Consider the following 17,716-nt stretch of genomic DNA (forward strand, 5'->3'; position numbering starts at 1 on the left):
GAGGGGAAAAAGTTTAAGACAATCCAGACATTAATCTTATGAGATATTATCTTCCCATTTTCATAATGTAAATTTTCATTATTTTTTAAAAAATTATTATAGACTTGATAGGAGCTAAATATTCTTTGCCTGGTAGAACCTTTCCTATCTAAAAAGAAAAATGCAGCAAGGTGCATAAAAGGTGTCACTTTTTCATTTCCAATTACTTCTTATCAAAAACCTTTTTCTTCTTTGGCACCTTTGCCCCTCCTGTATGTTATGACACCTACCAAAGGAAGACAGCAGAATTTTGTTTCACAGGTGGCAACTCGGGGTTTTTTTTTTCTGTCCTAGGAAAAAAATCTTAATTTCTCTTAAACACTAAGCACTAAACCTGATAACATCCAACAGTAACTATTAGTCTCTGTCCCAAGTATTTCCAACTTTCACCTGCATGGTAGAAAGTTCTTACAAAACAAACCTTCTTCCCTAATTTTAATTTTCTGCCTTTATAAAAGTGAATTACCACCTACCTGCCCCACCTCTTCTTGGTTTGTTTGGTTTTTTTTTAAAGCAATGTAATTTTTTTTTTTTGGTCTTTTTGAAAAACTCAGTGTTGCATCCAGTGCCCCTGCTGCTGCAAACAAAATAGAAATTCTGTGAGTTCACAGGTCTGCAGAGCCAGGGCAGCATGGTGCAGCCCAGACAGAACCTGACCTTTGTTACAGGAGAGGGAACAGCTTTTTTGGCTACTAGTGATTCAGATCCTTCCTTCTGCATAAACTGTCATGGCAGGAGCTACCAGCTCACCTATCCACACAGAGCACAAACTCCTGCCTTCCTGTTTCTGCCAGCCAGTTACTCTAATTTGGTAAAACTGGAGTTTTTTTATGCAAATCTAGCAAGTTTTGTATACAGCTTTACCTAACCACTATTTTCAAAGGATCAGTTGTGCTTGGCTGTGGCCTTCCCTTTTCTCATTTACAAACTAGAACAGGAATAGTTGCTGCAGCTTCTGTTTCAATATGGTTACAGTCACTCACTCCATGGGCAGGGCACAAGTACAAAAGATCCAGGTTTGCTGCAGCCTTTTTACCACCAATGCAGAAATAAAGCCATTTATTTTTGATAAAATTGTAATTAGTGCAATACATCTTAAAAACAGAAGAATGAAATGAAAGTATTTACACATAACTTAAGCAACAAAACCAATTGTGGTCTGAGGTCATTTTAGTACTTTTTAAAGTAAAAATAAGGCAAATAAACATTTCAGTGTTCTTTATGCAAACTAATTGAACTCAAAAATCAACGATTGTCTACACATACTGTTAAAAAGTACATGAACTTCGAGACAAGCTCAGACATTTCACAGCAGAAAAAAAAAAAAAATTCCAGGGTTACAGAATTGTTCTTTTCTTAAGTAACACGTAGATATTTTCAGAAGGCTAACAGGCTTCCATTTCTCCTGGCTGAGAGACTCTCAGTGGATTGCATTTCACCTAGGCAGGCAGAACTTTCTTCATCATCATTAAAGCTGTCATATGTGCTCAGCAAGGTGCCATTTGCTGCTCTGTCATCCTTCCGCAGAGAGAGGGGCAGGTTTGCTAGGGTGAAGTTAACATCTTTGAAGGCATGCAATAAAAAGATCCCCACAATAATAGTCAGGAAGCCACTGAAGGTGCCAATAATGTCATCAGCCGCCATGTGTTGCCATTCCTTGAAAAGGATGGCAGAACAAGTTAAAACAGATGTTGTAAAGATTACATAATAGATTGGAGTCACTATTGAAGTGTTGAATATATCCAGAGCCCTGTTTAAATAGTTGATCTGCGTGCTCACACAGACAGTAAGGCTTAGCAGCAGAATCCAAGACAAGGGATGTCTCAGCACTGGTTTTCCTGCAAAAAGTTCCTTTATAGCGATGCCCAGACCTTTGACACAGGAGACTGATAAGGCTCCAATTACAGAGCAGATCGTTATGTACACGAGAATGTTGGTCTGTCCATGGCGAGGTCCCACCACACATATGAGAATTAAAGACACAATGACAACGAGCGTTGCGAAGACCACAAAACCTGTGGTTGGGGAAAAAAAACATATTGTTATTTATAGACACTAATGGACACAGTTGTTACTTACAGACTCCATTTATCACAAGCAGGGGTATTTATCTTTGAGGTGCAGGGAAAACACTCATTAACAATGGGACTGACTCAGCTTAAACAGAAGAGTTCAGGATGTTTCTCATTATTCTTCCAACATCACAGTTTAGATGATTTTAGAGTGAGCTAGCCAAAACAAAGGATGTTTTACAGGCATGCTGTATTACCCTCAACAGTCTATTGGCAAGATTACTACAGAATTAGATTGCTAAACTGCCTTACACCCAGACTCACTGAGGTGTATATGCCACTGCACACAGGCCTGAATCTGAATCGAGTCCTTTTTAGGAGATAAGTTTTGGCAGGTGGCTGTATTCATTAGCAGGTCATTCCTTAAGAATAGCTTTTTAATTTCTTTGCTGGCTATTTCCTCACGTTTAAGATGAGAATTGCCTTGTATAAATAAATGCAGGTGTGCATTTGTGAGTGCCTCATCTTCAATGCAGGCATACCAGCTCATCTGTAGGACTTGACTTCTCAGCAGACCTTTTCATTTAAAGGGCAGCTCAAAGTTGCACTGAATATGACACACTTCAATCAAAATTTATAGAAGTTTTGTTTATCCACCTGTGCTGCTGCATTTGTTTAAACAAAGTCACCTCAGTGGTTGCCATCAAGGCACTTTATTCAATGCCAGACAAGTTCCTTGGCATCATGCAAACTTCCCTATGGAATTATGTTACAGAATTCAAATCTCTACTTCATTTGAACAACATATCTGCATGAAGCAGACACAGGACATCTTACTGGAACTTGAAAGCAGCAGTAACAAAACTACAAAATGAAGAAATGATGTGCTGTGTACATATCAAGCCAGCATTTTTCTTACCTGGATCACCTAGTTTGTGGGACATTTCGTCCAAAGTTTCTACTTCTTCCTCTTGTGGAGCATGAATTACCATCACAGTTGATCCCAGTATACTTAACAAACATCCTATTTTTCCATGTAAATTAAGTTTTTCATTTAAAAAGAAGGATGACAGAATGGCACTAAGAAATAAAAAAGGCACCAACAAACATGGGATTAGTGATACTCATTTGCTCATCAAGTTACAGGTCATTTTGACTGTACTTGCATCCACATTCTGCAGCTTAAAAATAGCTATTTTCTACCTTGAGATACTTGCTGTGGACAGAACTATCTGTTAATATTTGGCATCTCTGCTTAGAACCCCTTTGCTATATATAAGAACTTACAAAAATAATTTTAGGCAAAAATCTTTACTTAGGAATGAAAATACTCCTCTGCTGTGATCACCATGTTTTTGAAATGCAGAAGACACTAGCTTTTCATAGATGGACATGTAGATGCATTGCTAGAACCTTTTTAGATCATAGCCACTATGTATTTGGAGACCCTTGAAAGTTTCTCCCAATGTTAATAAGCACTCTGTTGTGAAGAACAAAGCCCATTTATTACAGCATAGCTCAGTGACATATTTCTAAAGAAATGTTTTATATTTCTCTCAAGTCCTACTGCTTTCTGTAAGTGTTTCTTACCTTACAAGAACACTGAGAGCTCCCAGGGGAGTCACTAACGTAGCTGGTGCAAAAGCATAGGCAGCAAAGTTGGCTACTTCTCCAGCTCCCACTGCAGAGGAACAGGAATTAAAAGTCAGGAGTTAGGATGTCTCATGCAACAAACCTCTGATCCAGGACAAGTGTTCATGTAGACACAAACATGTACCAAGGGAACAATGGAAAATTCTAATGACAGCATTCAGCTAACATTAATAGCAGAACACACCCCTGCCCCTCTTACCCACTATTACATTTTAAAACCAGGCTGGGGACTACAACAGGTATTAGAATTAATTCTACCAAATCAAAAGGTGTTTTATTTTAGTGTCTGTGCTGTAGCAACCCAGCCTGCCAGCTTGACTCATGAAGTTCTGCATGGAGAAATCTGCAATAGCAGGATATAGCAGAGCACATACAGAAAGCCATAGTTACTGAATACAGACAGTAAGTTGAGAGTTCAAGCAATGAAAAAAATAAATCAGAAAACAAAATATGCTTCCCTTCAAGAAATCCTATATATCTAAGCATTTCTCTGATAAAACAAAAACTGGAATGCATATGGGTAGCAAAGACAAAGAACTTCTGGTGTGAGAGAAGCTATATTAAAATCATTAGATCTGCATCCATCAAATCTCCAGGTAACATTACCATGTATTACAGAATCCTAGTCTTGTTCCCTTTTTTGTAACCATGCTGCCATCTGTGGCATAGTTATTTATTGAAATTATATAATGCAGATTGTATTTTTGATACTTAAATGAATAACTTTTGATACTTACTTGAAAGAAGTCCAGCCCACCACAGCCATTCCTTAAGGTATGCATGACCACCTTGACCTAAAATTGAAAGAACATTGGCTATTCCACTAAAAACATCAACACACTGTTACTACTAACACTGCCATAATATAAAATAATTTTTGCAGCCCATGCCCTTAAAAACACAAGCAGCCTTTTAATACCTAGCCTCTCTAGGTAGAAGGGTAGAAATCAAAGCATCTTCAATTTCTGATGTGCCTTCTACAGCCTACTTTGATAACCAGTTATTTTATTTCTTTTATGTTAGAAATGGCACTGATGATCATGTCTGCATTAGCCTGAGAAACAGTTCTTTCAAATCACTGAAATTACATGAAAAGCCAGATTATGTGTCTCTTACTAGGACTGCTGCTCTGCAGAAATTGTGCATGGTTTTTATGTGGTTGAGCACATGTGCAAACATCACATTTTCTCATTCCAAACCAGGGTGCATGAATTACATATTTCAAAATCAACTATCTTTTGGAAGTAAAAATGACAGGTACTGAATAAAAATATTCAGAGTCAACCTTTTGAATCATCTCAGGATGCTGCAACTATCCTACCTAAATCCATCTTCTTTCAATTTAAAACCATTGTCCCTTGTCCTGTCAATACTGGCCCTGGTAAAAAAACAAAAACCCAAACCAAACCTCTCCTTATAAAAAGCCTCCTTGAGGTACTGGAAGGTGCTATAAGGTGTCCCAAGACCCTTTTCCTTAGGCTGAACAATCACAACTCTGTCAGTCTATCCTTACAGAAGTGTTCTGTTCCTCTGATCATTTTCATGGTCCTTCTCTGGACTTGCTCCAACAGGTCCATATCCTTCCCATGCTGGGGCTCCTGGAGCTGAATGCAGCACTGCAGGTGGGGTCTCACCAGAGCAAAGCAGAGAGGCAGAATCCTCTCCTTGCCCTGCTGGTCACATCTGACTTGGACATGTTTGGCTCTCTGGGCTGAGTGCATACTGCTGGGTTATGTCCAGATTCTCATGCACCAGCACACCTAAGCTCTTCTGGGCAGGGCTGCTCTCCATCTGTCCATCCCCCAGCCTTGTGTTGATACCAGAAGTTGCCCTGACACAGGTGGAGCACCTCGCTCTGGTTCTTGTTGAACCTCATGAGGTTTGCACAGACTCACTCCTCAAGCCCATCCCAGTCCCTCTGGATACCACCTCCTTCTCTCTGGAGCATGAAATGCCCCCCCCCAGGATCCACAACCCTGCTGCCAGCACTCAGTCAATCTCACTGTCTGTATCACTGATGAGGATATTTAATAGCCTTGCTTCCAGTATGAACCCTTGAGGCACACTACTCATCACATTCAGTTACTACACGTGATTTCTAGCTTTCTAAAACAATCTCCTGACACCCAAACATGGTTAACACTCTCTTAAATGCACTCAATCAGGAGCACAGACATAGTTAAAGAGTGCTGCTTGCAAGTTCAATTTGCAAGTACAATTTAGACTTAACTGACATACAAAGGAATCCTTTGACAAGTGTCCCCAGAGGGCATTACATATGCATTAAATAGCATGTGTCACACACAGAGTTAAGGGTATCTGACACCAGAGAAAAAACACACCAGCTCTCTGTTTTAAGTTTCATCTACATGTAACAAAAACCCAAAAAAGTGAAAACAAGATCATTAGTTTAATGAACTAATGAACAGAAGTAATCTTCTGTAAACAGCAAAATCTAAACACCAGCAATTTATTAAAAGATGTATGTATTTACCTGCCCTCATGGAGCCTTTCCTGGCTAACCGGAGGAGACCTTTCTTTTTCAGGATGAAACTTCCTCCAATGAAAATGCTGGAACTCATAGCCAACACCAGACCAATACAGAAGTCATACTTCCCACGAGTTTGGCTCATCTCGTAAACTACTGAACACTGTCACATTGATCAATGAGGAGTAGAACTTCTGATACTCAACAAAAAATGATGCAACACTGAAACATGAGCAAAATAAACATGTTAGAATTAAGCTTGTAGAAATAGGTGCTGTATAGGAAAATCCTCAACAGCTCATGTGACTGGTTCTCCTGCAAGTGGCCTCTGCTAAGAGTGGTTAACAAAAAAAAAAAAAAAAAAGTAATCTGAAGCATGTGTAAGCTTGCACTCAGGATGAGTAACTAACAAGTTTGAACACAGAGAAGGAGGGGTTTCTGACCTGGCATATAAAAACAAACAAAAATTCTATGAGAAACTTTAGGGAAATTTTACAAACATGTAATTTTTCTTTTCACTGAATAAGCTAATCTGTGTCTGGCACACCATGTAACTGATGATACTGACAGAAAAATTACTTACGTTGAAATCAGTCTGTAACAGGGTTTGAGAACAGTTGCAGCATTTCTTCCATATAAACTCCCTAGAAAAATGAAAGAAAATATTAGAAGACTATTTAATCATATAGCCATCTTCATAACACGAACAAACTTCACATGCAATTACTCTTTAACAGGAAAATCTGGCAAGAAGTAAGGCCATCGTTAATTTATTTTACAGTTTCCTATTCTTGTATGAAGCACCTTTCAATATTACTTTTCCCTGTAGTTTTATGCTTTCAACTTTGATTAATTTGCTCTACCTCTAGGAAAACCTAACAGAGAGCTACTGGTAGGTTAGCATTAAAAGTGAACACATCCTCTTACTTGCATCCTGTGAAAAAGTAAAGGAAAACAAGCACTCAACACAGCACTGCTCATAATGCTGCATGAGTCACAGTTCAAAATTCTCAAATCCTCTTCCCTTAATCCTTGCACAGTAATTTTTAATATCTTATTTTGTAGGAGAAACTAAGTAAATTATCTACAAGAGAGTGCTATCACTTTCTAGAAACTTCTAAAAAGAAACTAGATTCTTGCATGGTACAAAACTACCTATCAAACAAAACCAAGGAAGACAAATCATTAGGGTGTGAGACAGACCCAACCCAGCCACCTCACCAACTGCATAAAATATCGTCCTGGTTTTGAATTCAAACAAGACTTTCAGTCCCTTGAAGAAGCTTTTAATGCAAGGAAAAGACAAGACTTTTGTGACTGTTCTCTCCACCATCTGTTCTAGCAGGTGTAAGGCACACTGTGCAGGTAATGGAGCTAAGAATGTTCTCACCACTCCAGCTGGTGTAAAAGGTGACAGTGGTATAGCATCACCTGAGGGAGGAGGGGCTGGTTGTGCTAAGCTTTATACTTTACTGGTTTTTTTCAAGAGTTGCTACTTTAGTTCTATTAATAATGAAGTAATTTTTAGTGGTGCAACTTTTTACTGAAAGAGAACTCTCCATATTGGCAAAGCCACATTTTTTCCCATTTTCTTCTCTCCCTGGCTTGCATACCTTCACCTACACTGACAGAGGAAAAGAGCATCAGTTATTCCCATCCTGACACCTTCCACCCACTGCATTCCAGAAACAAGGGAGAAGCACAGGCTGCTTTTCTTCGCAGCAGAGGAAGAAATTGATTGCAGAAGAATAAGAAAAAGGATGCTACACTTCAAAACTAGTATTTCTACTTTCCCCCATGTCCCAAATACACCGAAGTGCCCTGTCAACCTCTTTGTTAACCTTTTAAACTATGCAAATCTCAACCACTTAAATTACAAAAATTCAGATAAATTACTGCTAGCTCTTCCCATCAAATTTATTTGTCCTCACAGACATAGCTGGTCCCATTTCTGCTTGGGCTGGACTGATTTATTTCCACCTAAGGTTTATTCAGATGTCTGCAGTTGCAGACAAATGTCACACAGTCATGGTGGGCCTAGCTTCCCTCTGAGGAGATCTGGTTCCCTCTGTATACAGCACAGATACAATTTGTATGTGTAGAACTGACACGTGCAAGGTCAAAGCAGTACCAGGCACTGGAAGTTTTACATTCTACAAAATCAGACTTTAACCTTAACACTTAATAAAACAAGAACTAATGCATGCTCATAAATATAATCAAGCAAATTATCTATGGGCATGAGAAAAGAAAATGCCATGAAATGAACAGTTTCTGGAATAAATGCCTCTCATGCTTCTGCCTTGAGACGTGCCAAAGCTGTTGCATTCCAGCAGCCAGGGCCACTACTAGGTTATAAACAGAGAAAAGCCAGAAAATGTAGGAGTTAAATAAAGCTGGCAGTCATGTAGTTCTGCAAAGGTTCTCTAATCAAGTTCACAGCTGATTTTAACACAGAACACTTCATCCACTTGAGACCAGCAGTGTTATGGAGGAGTATTAGTTTCCTGCTCTGATTTCAGAGAAATAAAGAAGGGCTGAGATTCTCCTATTCACAGAAGTCACAATATCTACCATGCCTCCATGAGCCACTCATTAATGAATTGCCTGCGGATGTGCTGGTGTCATGAGTCATAACTCTCAGTGTGCAACAGTGCAATGACAGACCACACAGGGAACTGGATTTGAAGGTTATCAGATAGGGAAGAATGGAGAAAATCAGAATGCAAAAAAAAAAACCAACGAACTGTGGGAGATAAGCAAATCCAGATTAGCCAGGAAGCTTTTTTTTACTTATTTTCAAGATGTAACCAAATGTATCACAAATGCTAGCAAGATACAGACTCTCTGGTCTAAAACACACTGTAACAGTTCTTTGCCTCTTTGCTCACAAGTCCTTTTCTCTCAAAAGCAGCACAAACACAGTGCTCAAAAGATGTTACATTTATTGCAGCAAGTAAGCTCTCTAAATATCCAGAAACATTAAAAGTGGTGTAATAATAAGAAGTAATATTTTATATTTAAAAACAGATAAGCTTAAGTAAGAACGTGGGAGTTACCAGTTAAAGAAAATTAGTATCACGTCCACGAGCTATATGTTGTATAGAAGCAATAATTAGAGCTGGGAAAGGCAGACATGGTACATTGTTCCAACTTTGCTAACTCGGCCACAAGCCCTCTCAGAGTTCAGGAGACAGTCTTAAAAGACTGTCTTAAAAGACAAGAAATATTCTAAATATACACTACATTATTTAAATTCAAGAATCTTTTGTAAAACCTGGTCTTTTCAACTATGATCAGGATGATGCCATTAAGCAAAAAAATGTCCTTAACAGTCCATTTACTTCAACCCTTAGCTACATAATTCACTGCTGCTCCTCATTATAGATAATTCAGCCAAGCTTCTCCCACAAAATACTTGCAAAGAAAACTTCACAAACATGATGCCATTAGGAACTCTCATTATCTGATCATGTTCAGTTTCACTACCAAATCCCACTGCTGGAAAAAAGGTACAAGTCCCTTTACCTTTGCATCCTCATTATCAACATTACTCTGCAGGTTAGGTGCTTGGCACCTCCTGCTGTGCCACCTTCTGGGTCCTTTCCCAAAAGCCTTTTTAAGTGCAATTTCCAAAGCAGCATATGGTACTTTAGCTTGAGTTATTACCACTTCTGCAATACAGTGGTAGACCATATTTCTTTTTAAACATCCAAACCAGGTAGGCTTTTTTCCCTTTTTTTTCCAGTCATCTACTGTTGACTCATTTTCAACTTCTCTATTAGTATAACTTTCTGTACTTGTATAACAAATTACTCCTGCCTGGGTGTAATACCTTCCATTTACTCCTATTAAAAGCATCTCTTTTTTTAGAAATGTTTCCTGAAAACATTTAACCAAGGTTACACAATCCTTTCCAATGTTATTGATTATTTCTTTTGTTTTTTGAGCCAGATCAATTACATTAAACAGCCAAAGCTTCAGACATAATGGGAAGACTTTTAAACAAAAGCCTGCTTTGGCAAGACAATAATACTGTAGGTACAGCTATTCTGGATCTGTTGAACTGTTATGTGGTATTTTACTGTCAATTCTACTTATTTACAAGAGCTCCACGAGAAGTTTTATGTTTCTAACATTGGAATTAAGCACCTATTTAATGCCCTTCTAGCCATAAATCTTGTCATGGAAGTAAAGGGGGTTGAATCAACAAGTTGTTTTAACAAACACGCATTGACTATTATGTGTCATGTGGCTTTTATGTGGTCCCTCCTTCCTTTCCAGAAGCCTAAGACTACATGAAACAAACATTTCCTAACAAAACAGAAACCCAAAGTTTGGTGATGAGCCTGTAGAAGGCTCATTATACATACCAATTTTGTTCCAAAATCCAGAGGCATTCACTTCTTAAGTATTTCGAAGTTAGGTTTCTAAAACAAAATTTAAAAATAACATTAACTGGCATGTTAAGAATCTGGCAAAAAAATTATGTCCATTATTTCAAGCTGACTTAATTTTTATGCAGTTTTTATGCAAGCAAGACTTTACAATCTCCATCTATGCTTTAAAAAGGAAGAGGATTTTCCTTTTAGAAACACTTGAATAACAAATCAATGTGATTTCAGATTTGATCTTCCTTAGATACATCTTCCCTGAAGCCATAGTTATTTCATCCCTTTGCTTTTCACTTCACAAATTGAATAAACTAACCTGTGATCTAAGATATTCTTTAGAAGGTACTGTATTAAAGTTGAACAGAAATATTTTCCCAATTCTTTCAGTTTCATTCTGTAACTAAAGTACTTAGGCACTTTTATTGCAAGATAACTAATATCAAGTTTAAATTATTGTCTTTGCTATGGTGTGTTTTCAGATATTTATATAGAATCACAGAATACATGAGTTGAAAGGCACCCACAAGGATCATCAACTCCAGCTCCTGGCGCTGCACAGGACAGCCCAAGCAACCCACCATGTGCCTGAACACACACACAGGTTTAAACTCTGTCAGGCTGGTGCTGTGAACACTGCCCTGGGGAGCCTGTTCCAGTGCCAACCACCCTCTGGGGGAGGAAACATTTTCCCAATACCCAACTTCAACCTTTGTGACACAGCTTCAGGCCATTCCCTTGGGTCCTGTCACTGGTCATCACAGAGAAGAGATGAGCACCTGCCCCTCTGCTTCCCCTCATCAGGAAGCTGAGCACCATGATGAGGTCTCCCCTCAGTGTCCTCTTATCCAGGCTGACCAAGTGCCAAGTAGCCTCAGCTGCTCTTCATACAACTTCCCCTCTACCCCCCTCACCACCTCTGCAGCCCTCCTTTGGACACACAGAATGCTGGGGCAGTGGGGAATATGAACACAGAAATATTCTTAGTAAGATTACTAAAACTCCCCAGATTAAATTAAGTACATTAACTGTTAAATCCAAGCCTTCCTCAGTCATATTCCATCCACTCACAAACATATCTTTTACACAGATACAGAGAGAAGACTGAAGGACAGACAAACAGAGTATTAGGATAAGAGTTCAAACCTTAATCATGCACACCTTTCACAGGCCAAGATGGATGCACACAGAACCTACAGATTCTGTATACACCATTTAGGAAACATATTTAATTTCATACATTTGCCCCAATACAGGATACATTTTTCAACTCTGTCAAAGTTAAAGACTGCCCAAACTTACACACATAATTATTTACATATTACACATAGGCAAGCTAAAACCATATTCATTTTATATATATGCATATATATAATGTTAGAGGCACTATCACATGCTCAGAAAGCAAAACATACCTTAACTATCCTAAAGCTGTCTATTTGAAAAGGTTTAGATAAACTATGGGGGAATTCTTTACAGAGACTTCTATTTATAAAGCAAAAGCAACAAGCATTCCATTTTATGAACCTAGGAGGAAACAAAAATATGCCACATTAAAAAATGTATTCTTTGCGTGAGCTATTTGTAGTTATTCTATTAAAAAAGGATCTTTAATTAAAGCACTTTCACATAAAGTTAAAAAGTATCTTCACCAAAACAGTGTTATTCATTAACTGAATACAAACTACAGACAGTGCTCTGTAACTGATACTGGATTAGCCGTTTTCATGGAAAGCTATCAAAATAGATTCAAGATAAGACTTGCCTCATCTTTGCTGTATCTCTACTCTAGTGGGAGGAATAACCAGCACAGGGTCACTGAAGTTCCACCTTTGGTATTTAATATGGGCAATTTCAAATTTAAGGTAATTCAGGAAGTTAAAGTCCAATCTAGACATTAGTCATGGCTACTCCTTTGACATGACTGATAACATGTTATAACCTGCCTTCTTGTCACCAGGACTTCATCATGACAATCAAGTACTTTAACAAAAGCAGAACTAGTATAAAACTGAATTCTAAATACAACGATACCAACGAAACCTTATGGAATAATCAGTGAAGCTGTTACCTTCTGGGGGAAAAACCCCTAACTGTATACAACAAGGCACATCAAAGGCATTAAGACAGAACCACAACGACTTACATTCATCATGTTTTCAGTACAAACAACGTTAAAGACATTGAAGTGAAACAGAGAAAGTTGACTGCTTGAAAAAGATTGGGGGAAAAAACACGGATGAAGTAGTTAGATCCAAGCAACATCTTCACAGTGTATGAACGAACAAAAATCTTCACCCTGAATCACAGAAACAACTAGGCTGGAACAGGCATGTGAGATGGAGTCACACCTATGACCCAACCACCACCTTGTCACCGAGTGCCACGTCCAGTCTTTCCTTAAACAGCTCCGAGGACAGTGACTCCACCAGGTACCTCCCTGCTCAGCCCATTCCAACATCTTCTCATCACCCTGTCTGTTAAGAAATTCCTCCTAATATCCAACCGAAACCTCCCCTGGTCAGCTTAAGACAACACTGAACTACAAGGCAAAGCTACGATTACTTTTTCCACGCCAAAGTGATGCACCAGTGCTCTGAGTTCCTGTTGAAGGTTCTCTGGAAATAGACTGCACAAGCCTCAGCCTCGGATAATTCAGCCCAGGTCCAAACGAAGATGAACCGGTTTAGCTCCCTGGTTAACCACACGCACTCGCCAACACGGGGCACAGCGGCTGCGGAGCTCGGGCACACCCAGCACACTCCACCTGGATACAGACCCTGGACACTGTCCCACTCTGCCCGGTGGGAGAGCCCCGCGAACAGCCCGATTTAGAGCTGTTAGTCTCGGCCTTCTCAGACCAAACCACGGGTTTCCCAGCACGGAGAAACCACCCCCGGTTTGGTAGAGGCAGACCCAAGGCCCGGAGCCCCGCGCCCAGCGCCCCCGGCCCGCCCGCTCCTCACCCGCAGCGCCCGGCACCCCGGGCCTTGCGCCGAGCGCTCCGCGGGCAGCGGCCCCGCCTTCCCCCGCCCCGAGGGGCCGGCCGGGCCCCTCCCCGCCGGTACCTGCGGCCGCGGCCCCGCTCACATCCCCGCCGGGAGCGGCGAACCCACAGGAGACGGGGGCGGGGGAGGCCGGAGCGGGCGGCGGGAGGGGCCGGAGCCCGTCCGCTCCAGCGCCATGAGGGGACGGGACGGGACAGACGAGAGCGGCAGCGGCAGCGCAAGGCCAGGCGGTGTCCCGGGCCCGGCCGCCCCCTCCGCTCCGCGGTTCCGGCAGCGGCCGCCGGAAGGGGCGCGGCCGGGCCCGAGCTCCGCCCGCCGCGGGCGCATTCCCTTCCGCAGCCCGCCTTCCCGGGCTGGCGGCGTTCCGCACAGCACCGCACCGGGGCTGGCTCCCGGCACACCCGGCGCCGAGCCCCGCTCGCTGCGGCCCCTGCCACCCCCTGCAGCCGGGGTGAGGCATTCCCGCCTCCGCCCCGGCCGGGCGCCCCTGCAGGCTTTATTTGCGCCCACAGAAAATGGCAGAATCACGAATGGTTTGGGTCGGAAGGCGACCTTGAAGCCCATCCAGTTTCAACCCACCCTGCCGTGGACAGGGACACCTTCGACTAGACCAGCTCGCTCAAAGCCCCATCCAGCCTGGCCTTGGCCACTTCCAGAGATGAGACATCCACAACTGCTCTGGGCAACCTGTTTCAGCTCCTCCTCACCCTCACAGTATGGAATTTTTCCTAATATCTAATCTACAACATAGCCCCAGTCACTTGGATACCATTCCCTCCTGCCCTGTCACTACATAAATAGTCTTGTCCCATCTTTTCTGTAAGTTTCCTTCAGGTACTGGAAGGCTGCAATTAGGTCACCCCGAAGCCTTCTCTTTTGCAGGCTGGAATAAACACAAGCTGTTTGCCGTAAGGGAGAGAGACATTTTACTGGGCCAGCTAAAGGGAATGGCTAATGAGTCGACTTAATCCAGGTCACCCACTCTCAGCACGTGCTTTGCACAAACTGCTTTAATCTCATACAAAGTAAATGGATAAATACAGTTAAACAAATATTTGTCCTCTGCACACAGCAAGGAGTCTTTGAAACTGCTCTAACAAGTGTCAGAGGGTTCTTTGGTTTATTCAGGACTATCTCTGAGTATATTTTACACAGCTGCCTTGTAAATTAAGTCTGAATAACTAGCACTGCCAAAATACCTGTGCTATAATACCTCCATATGCAAGATGCAGCTCTGCCTCTAAACTCGAGACAGTTTTGTCACATCCCTTAGTGACAGCTGTTCCTATTTTTTTAGTCTTCTCAGGATTTGTGTTGACATTATCCCAGTCTGCACAAGCACCTGCTTCATTTTTGCTATACCTAGAAACAAACCAATGTTGGCTTTCCCTTGCAGGATACCCACAACAAAGCCACTCCTCATCACATCATCTCTGTGTTAAAACTCATTAAAATGGTCCCTCACTGTGTCACAAAAACTAAATTGCTACACCACTCAAAGCACATGCATGTTAGGCCTATTTTAAGGCAACATTTCATTCCCCAATATAAAACTAATCTAGTATTCTTGACATGAACATACTTACAAAATAGTGTTATATGTGTGTATGTGTGTATAAAAAATGTACTTTAAGGTAAAAAAAAAACTTCTAAGCAATTTAAAGTCATTACTTAAGTAATGACACAGTAGGACACTGGTTTTCTGTGTTTCAACAAAACTGTGAAGTCTTTGAAAAAGTTAACAGCTGGTAAAAATGGTTCCTCAAATGGATTAAAAAATTAAAACCTGTACCACCTAAACCAGAACAGTATAAACAGAAGCATCTAAGTACTGATAGCTAGGTTCAAAGTTTAAAGGAGCTAAAGAACTTCATATGCCTGTGATCATGCCAAATGCTGATAATGTGTTTGTGTACATATTCCTGAGTTAAGAGTAATGTCTGAAGCAAGTCAGTTTAGTCTTCCCTTCCCCCTCTTGTCTCCCTCTGCTCTCCTTTCTTCAAAAACACCTCTCAAACAAGCTAAAACTATAATGAATAAATACCTGAAAATATTAACTGGACTCCTCTAAACATTTTAGATGCTTGTGGAATTTAAGTTGTTCTGTTAATCCCCTCTCTTGTGTTTTTTCAGCTACTAGCTCTGCTTAACATACAGACATCTGTTCAAAGTACAAATTCAAGTGTTTTCAATTTGACACAAAATTTGGCACATTAAGTATTTATTTCAAAGCCAAGGGTTGTGCTCAGTAATGGAAAATACTCAAACTATCTCAGAGTAATTTACAACAGCACAGTATTTCAGGCATGCTTGCTGAGTATCTGGCAAGAACTTCAAGCATAAGAATGGTGGTAATCTGCCTAATTTAAGCCATTCTCATAGGGCAATTCAGGTGCACAAACCATCTTTGTGCCTAAGGAATTTAATGAAAGCAGTCAATATAAGTCCTTTTGCACGGCTATGGACAGGATTTTTTAGGGCTTAGTATCTACTATGTGTATAAATATCTAGTCAAGTTTAAAAAGAGCAAAGAGCAAAAAAATTCACCTGTACAACCTCGGGAAGCTCTAATAGGGTCTCTGGTGACTGGCTTCCATGTTGTGTTTTGTGAAGACAGCTGGGCAGAACAAAGACACCACATCTGTGAGTCTACTCGTATGACAGCTGCAGTGTCTTTCTTAAGACTGCTTAAATTTGTAGAACAAATTTCATGAAAATCAACAGGATTTTTTTTTTTTTTTTGACAAAATGAGATTTTGTCTTTAATGATCTTCCAATGTGAACTGCATTGCTGAGATAAATATGCTTTGGATTGATAATGTCCCAGACTTTCAACAATACCAGTGGTGTAAATGGTACATTTGCCTTTACCACAATGCTGCTGCCTTAGAGGCCTAGCTCCTAAGATGCACAAGACAAGAATTAGCTGAACTTTCTTGCTAACAATATACAGACTCCTTATCCTACCTACTTAAAGGTCAGAGATGCTGCATGCAGAAGTGAAAAACTTTAAAGGTTTCTGGTCTATCTTTGTACATAAGTATCATCAATATCTTTAAAAACAAAATTGCAATAAAAAATCCATACCCATCTTTTCCACTGCATGTATTTAATATATTGAGGAGCTAGTTTCCTTGTTTAAAGATAACTTTGAATTTTGATTGGCAATAATATCAATGCATCCCCTAAAACACAAATGCACAAAATGAAGCAATTCTTAATCATAAATCCCAACATTAAAAAAAAACCCCAGCCAACCAAAATCTAACACACACACACACACACACACACACAGAGTTATGTATTTGCCAGTACCTGATACGAGGATCTAGGAATTTCAAATGAAGGATGAGATGGGCAGTCACTGTAATTTTCCAAGCAATTATTCTTTCTACAGAGAGCTATTATGACAGACAGTAAATTAGACTGGTGACACAGACTTCTTTACAGCTGATGCACACCCAACTGTGGAGCAGTAAATCTTGAAATAGCAGCTCTAGCAAGTAACCAATGTACAGCAATGCAGGAACATAGCATTGAGCCTGAATACACAGTTTGAAGTAACTCAAGCCCCAGCAAACATTTCTGCCACAGAAGTTTTCATTCCACCCATGAGCAAACTTCAGTCCAGTGGAGACATTAAGACTACAGCCTGCTGGTAGATACTGGTATAGGACAACTGAGCCCTTTGTAAGCCAAGTGATTGTACCCATGCAAGAACCTGCTATTCTGATTAAAAGCAAAGCTGCTATTTTATGAAAGGGTCATGGAAATAGTTTAGGTTTATGAATATAAATTAGCCTGTAAAGCAATGTGTGGGAAACTGGATTTCCCCCTGACTCCACGTGCTAAAAACGAGTCACAGAACAAGCATTGAGCTAGAAATAAATCATTTATTTTAAAACAATACAGGTTAATAAATAGATTAGTTATCAGAAAACTTAATAAATAGCCTTTTATAATTTACACAAGGCAAATACAACATGCCTATAACTATTTTTTAAAAAGCAAAGAGAATAAGCTTGACTTGTAAGCCATTAACAAATTTATATATACATTATTTGGAAGCTAATAAAATAAACCATTTTTATGTGATCTGTAGTAACTATATTGCAAGAGCATTGA

At 40.3% G+C, this 17,716-nt stretch overlaps 1 protein-coding gene across 4 annotated transcripts; it reads right to left on the reverse strand.

Moving 5' to 3' along the window:
* Nucleotides 1-1,030: 1,030 nt before the first annotated feature.
* NIPA2 (NIPA magnesium transporter 2) lies at nucleotides 1,031-13,888 on the reverse strand. 4 transcript variants are annotated; one of them, XM_079317273.1, is made up of 9 exons: nucleotides 13,652-13,786; nucleotides 11,999-12,110; nucleotides 10,566-10,622; nucleotides 6,776-6,836; nucleotides 6,199-6,414; nucleotides 4,442-4,498; nucleotides 3,642-3,732; nucleotides 2,971-3,131; nucleotides 1,031-2,054 (listed from the first exon to the last, which is right to left on the reverse strand). In XM_079317273.1, the coding sequence occupies exons 5-9, from the start codon at nucleotides 6,335-6,337 to the stop codon at nucleotides 1,417-1,419; spliced, it is 1,086 nt and encodes a 361-aa protein (XP_079173399.1). In that variant the 5' UTR covers nucleotides 6,338-6,414; nucleotides 6,776-6,836; nucleotides 10,566-10,622; nucleotides 11,999-12,110; nucleotides 13,652-13,786; the 3' UTR covers nucleotides 1,031-1,416. The 4 variants fall into 4 exon arrangements, with proteins under 4 accessions (XP_079173399.1, XP_079173401.1, XP_079173400.1 ...); XM_079317275.1 differs by lacking the exon at nucleotides 13,652-13,786 and adding an exon at nucleotides 13,149-13,170; XM_079317274.1 differs by lacking the exon at nucleotides 13,652-13,786 and adding an exon at nucleotides 12,730-12,790.
* Nucleotides 13,889-17,716: the final 3,828 nt, after the last annotated feature.

The sequence above is a fragment of the Erithacus rubecula genome (genome assembly GCF_903797595.1).
Source record: "Erithacus rubecula genome assembly, chromosome: 1".
In the NCBI taxonomy this organism is placed as follows: Eukaryota; Metazoa; Chordata; class Aves; order Passeriformes; family Muscicapidae; genus Erithacus; species Erithacus rubecula.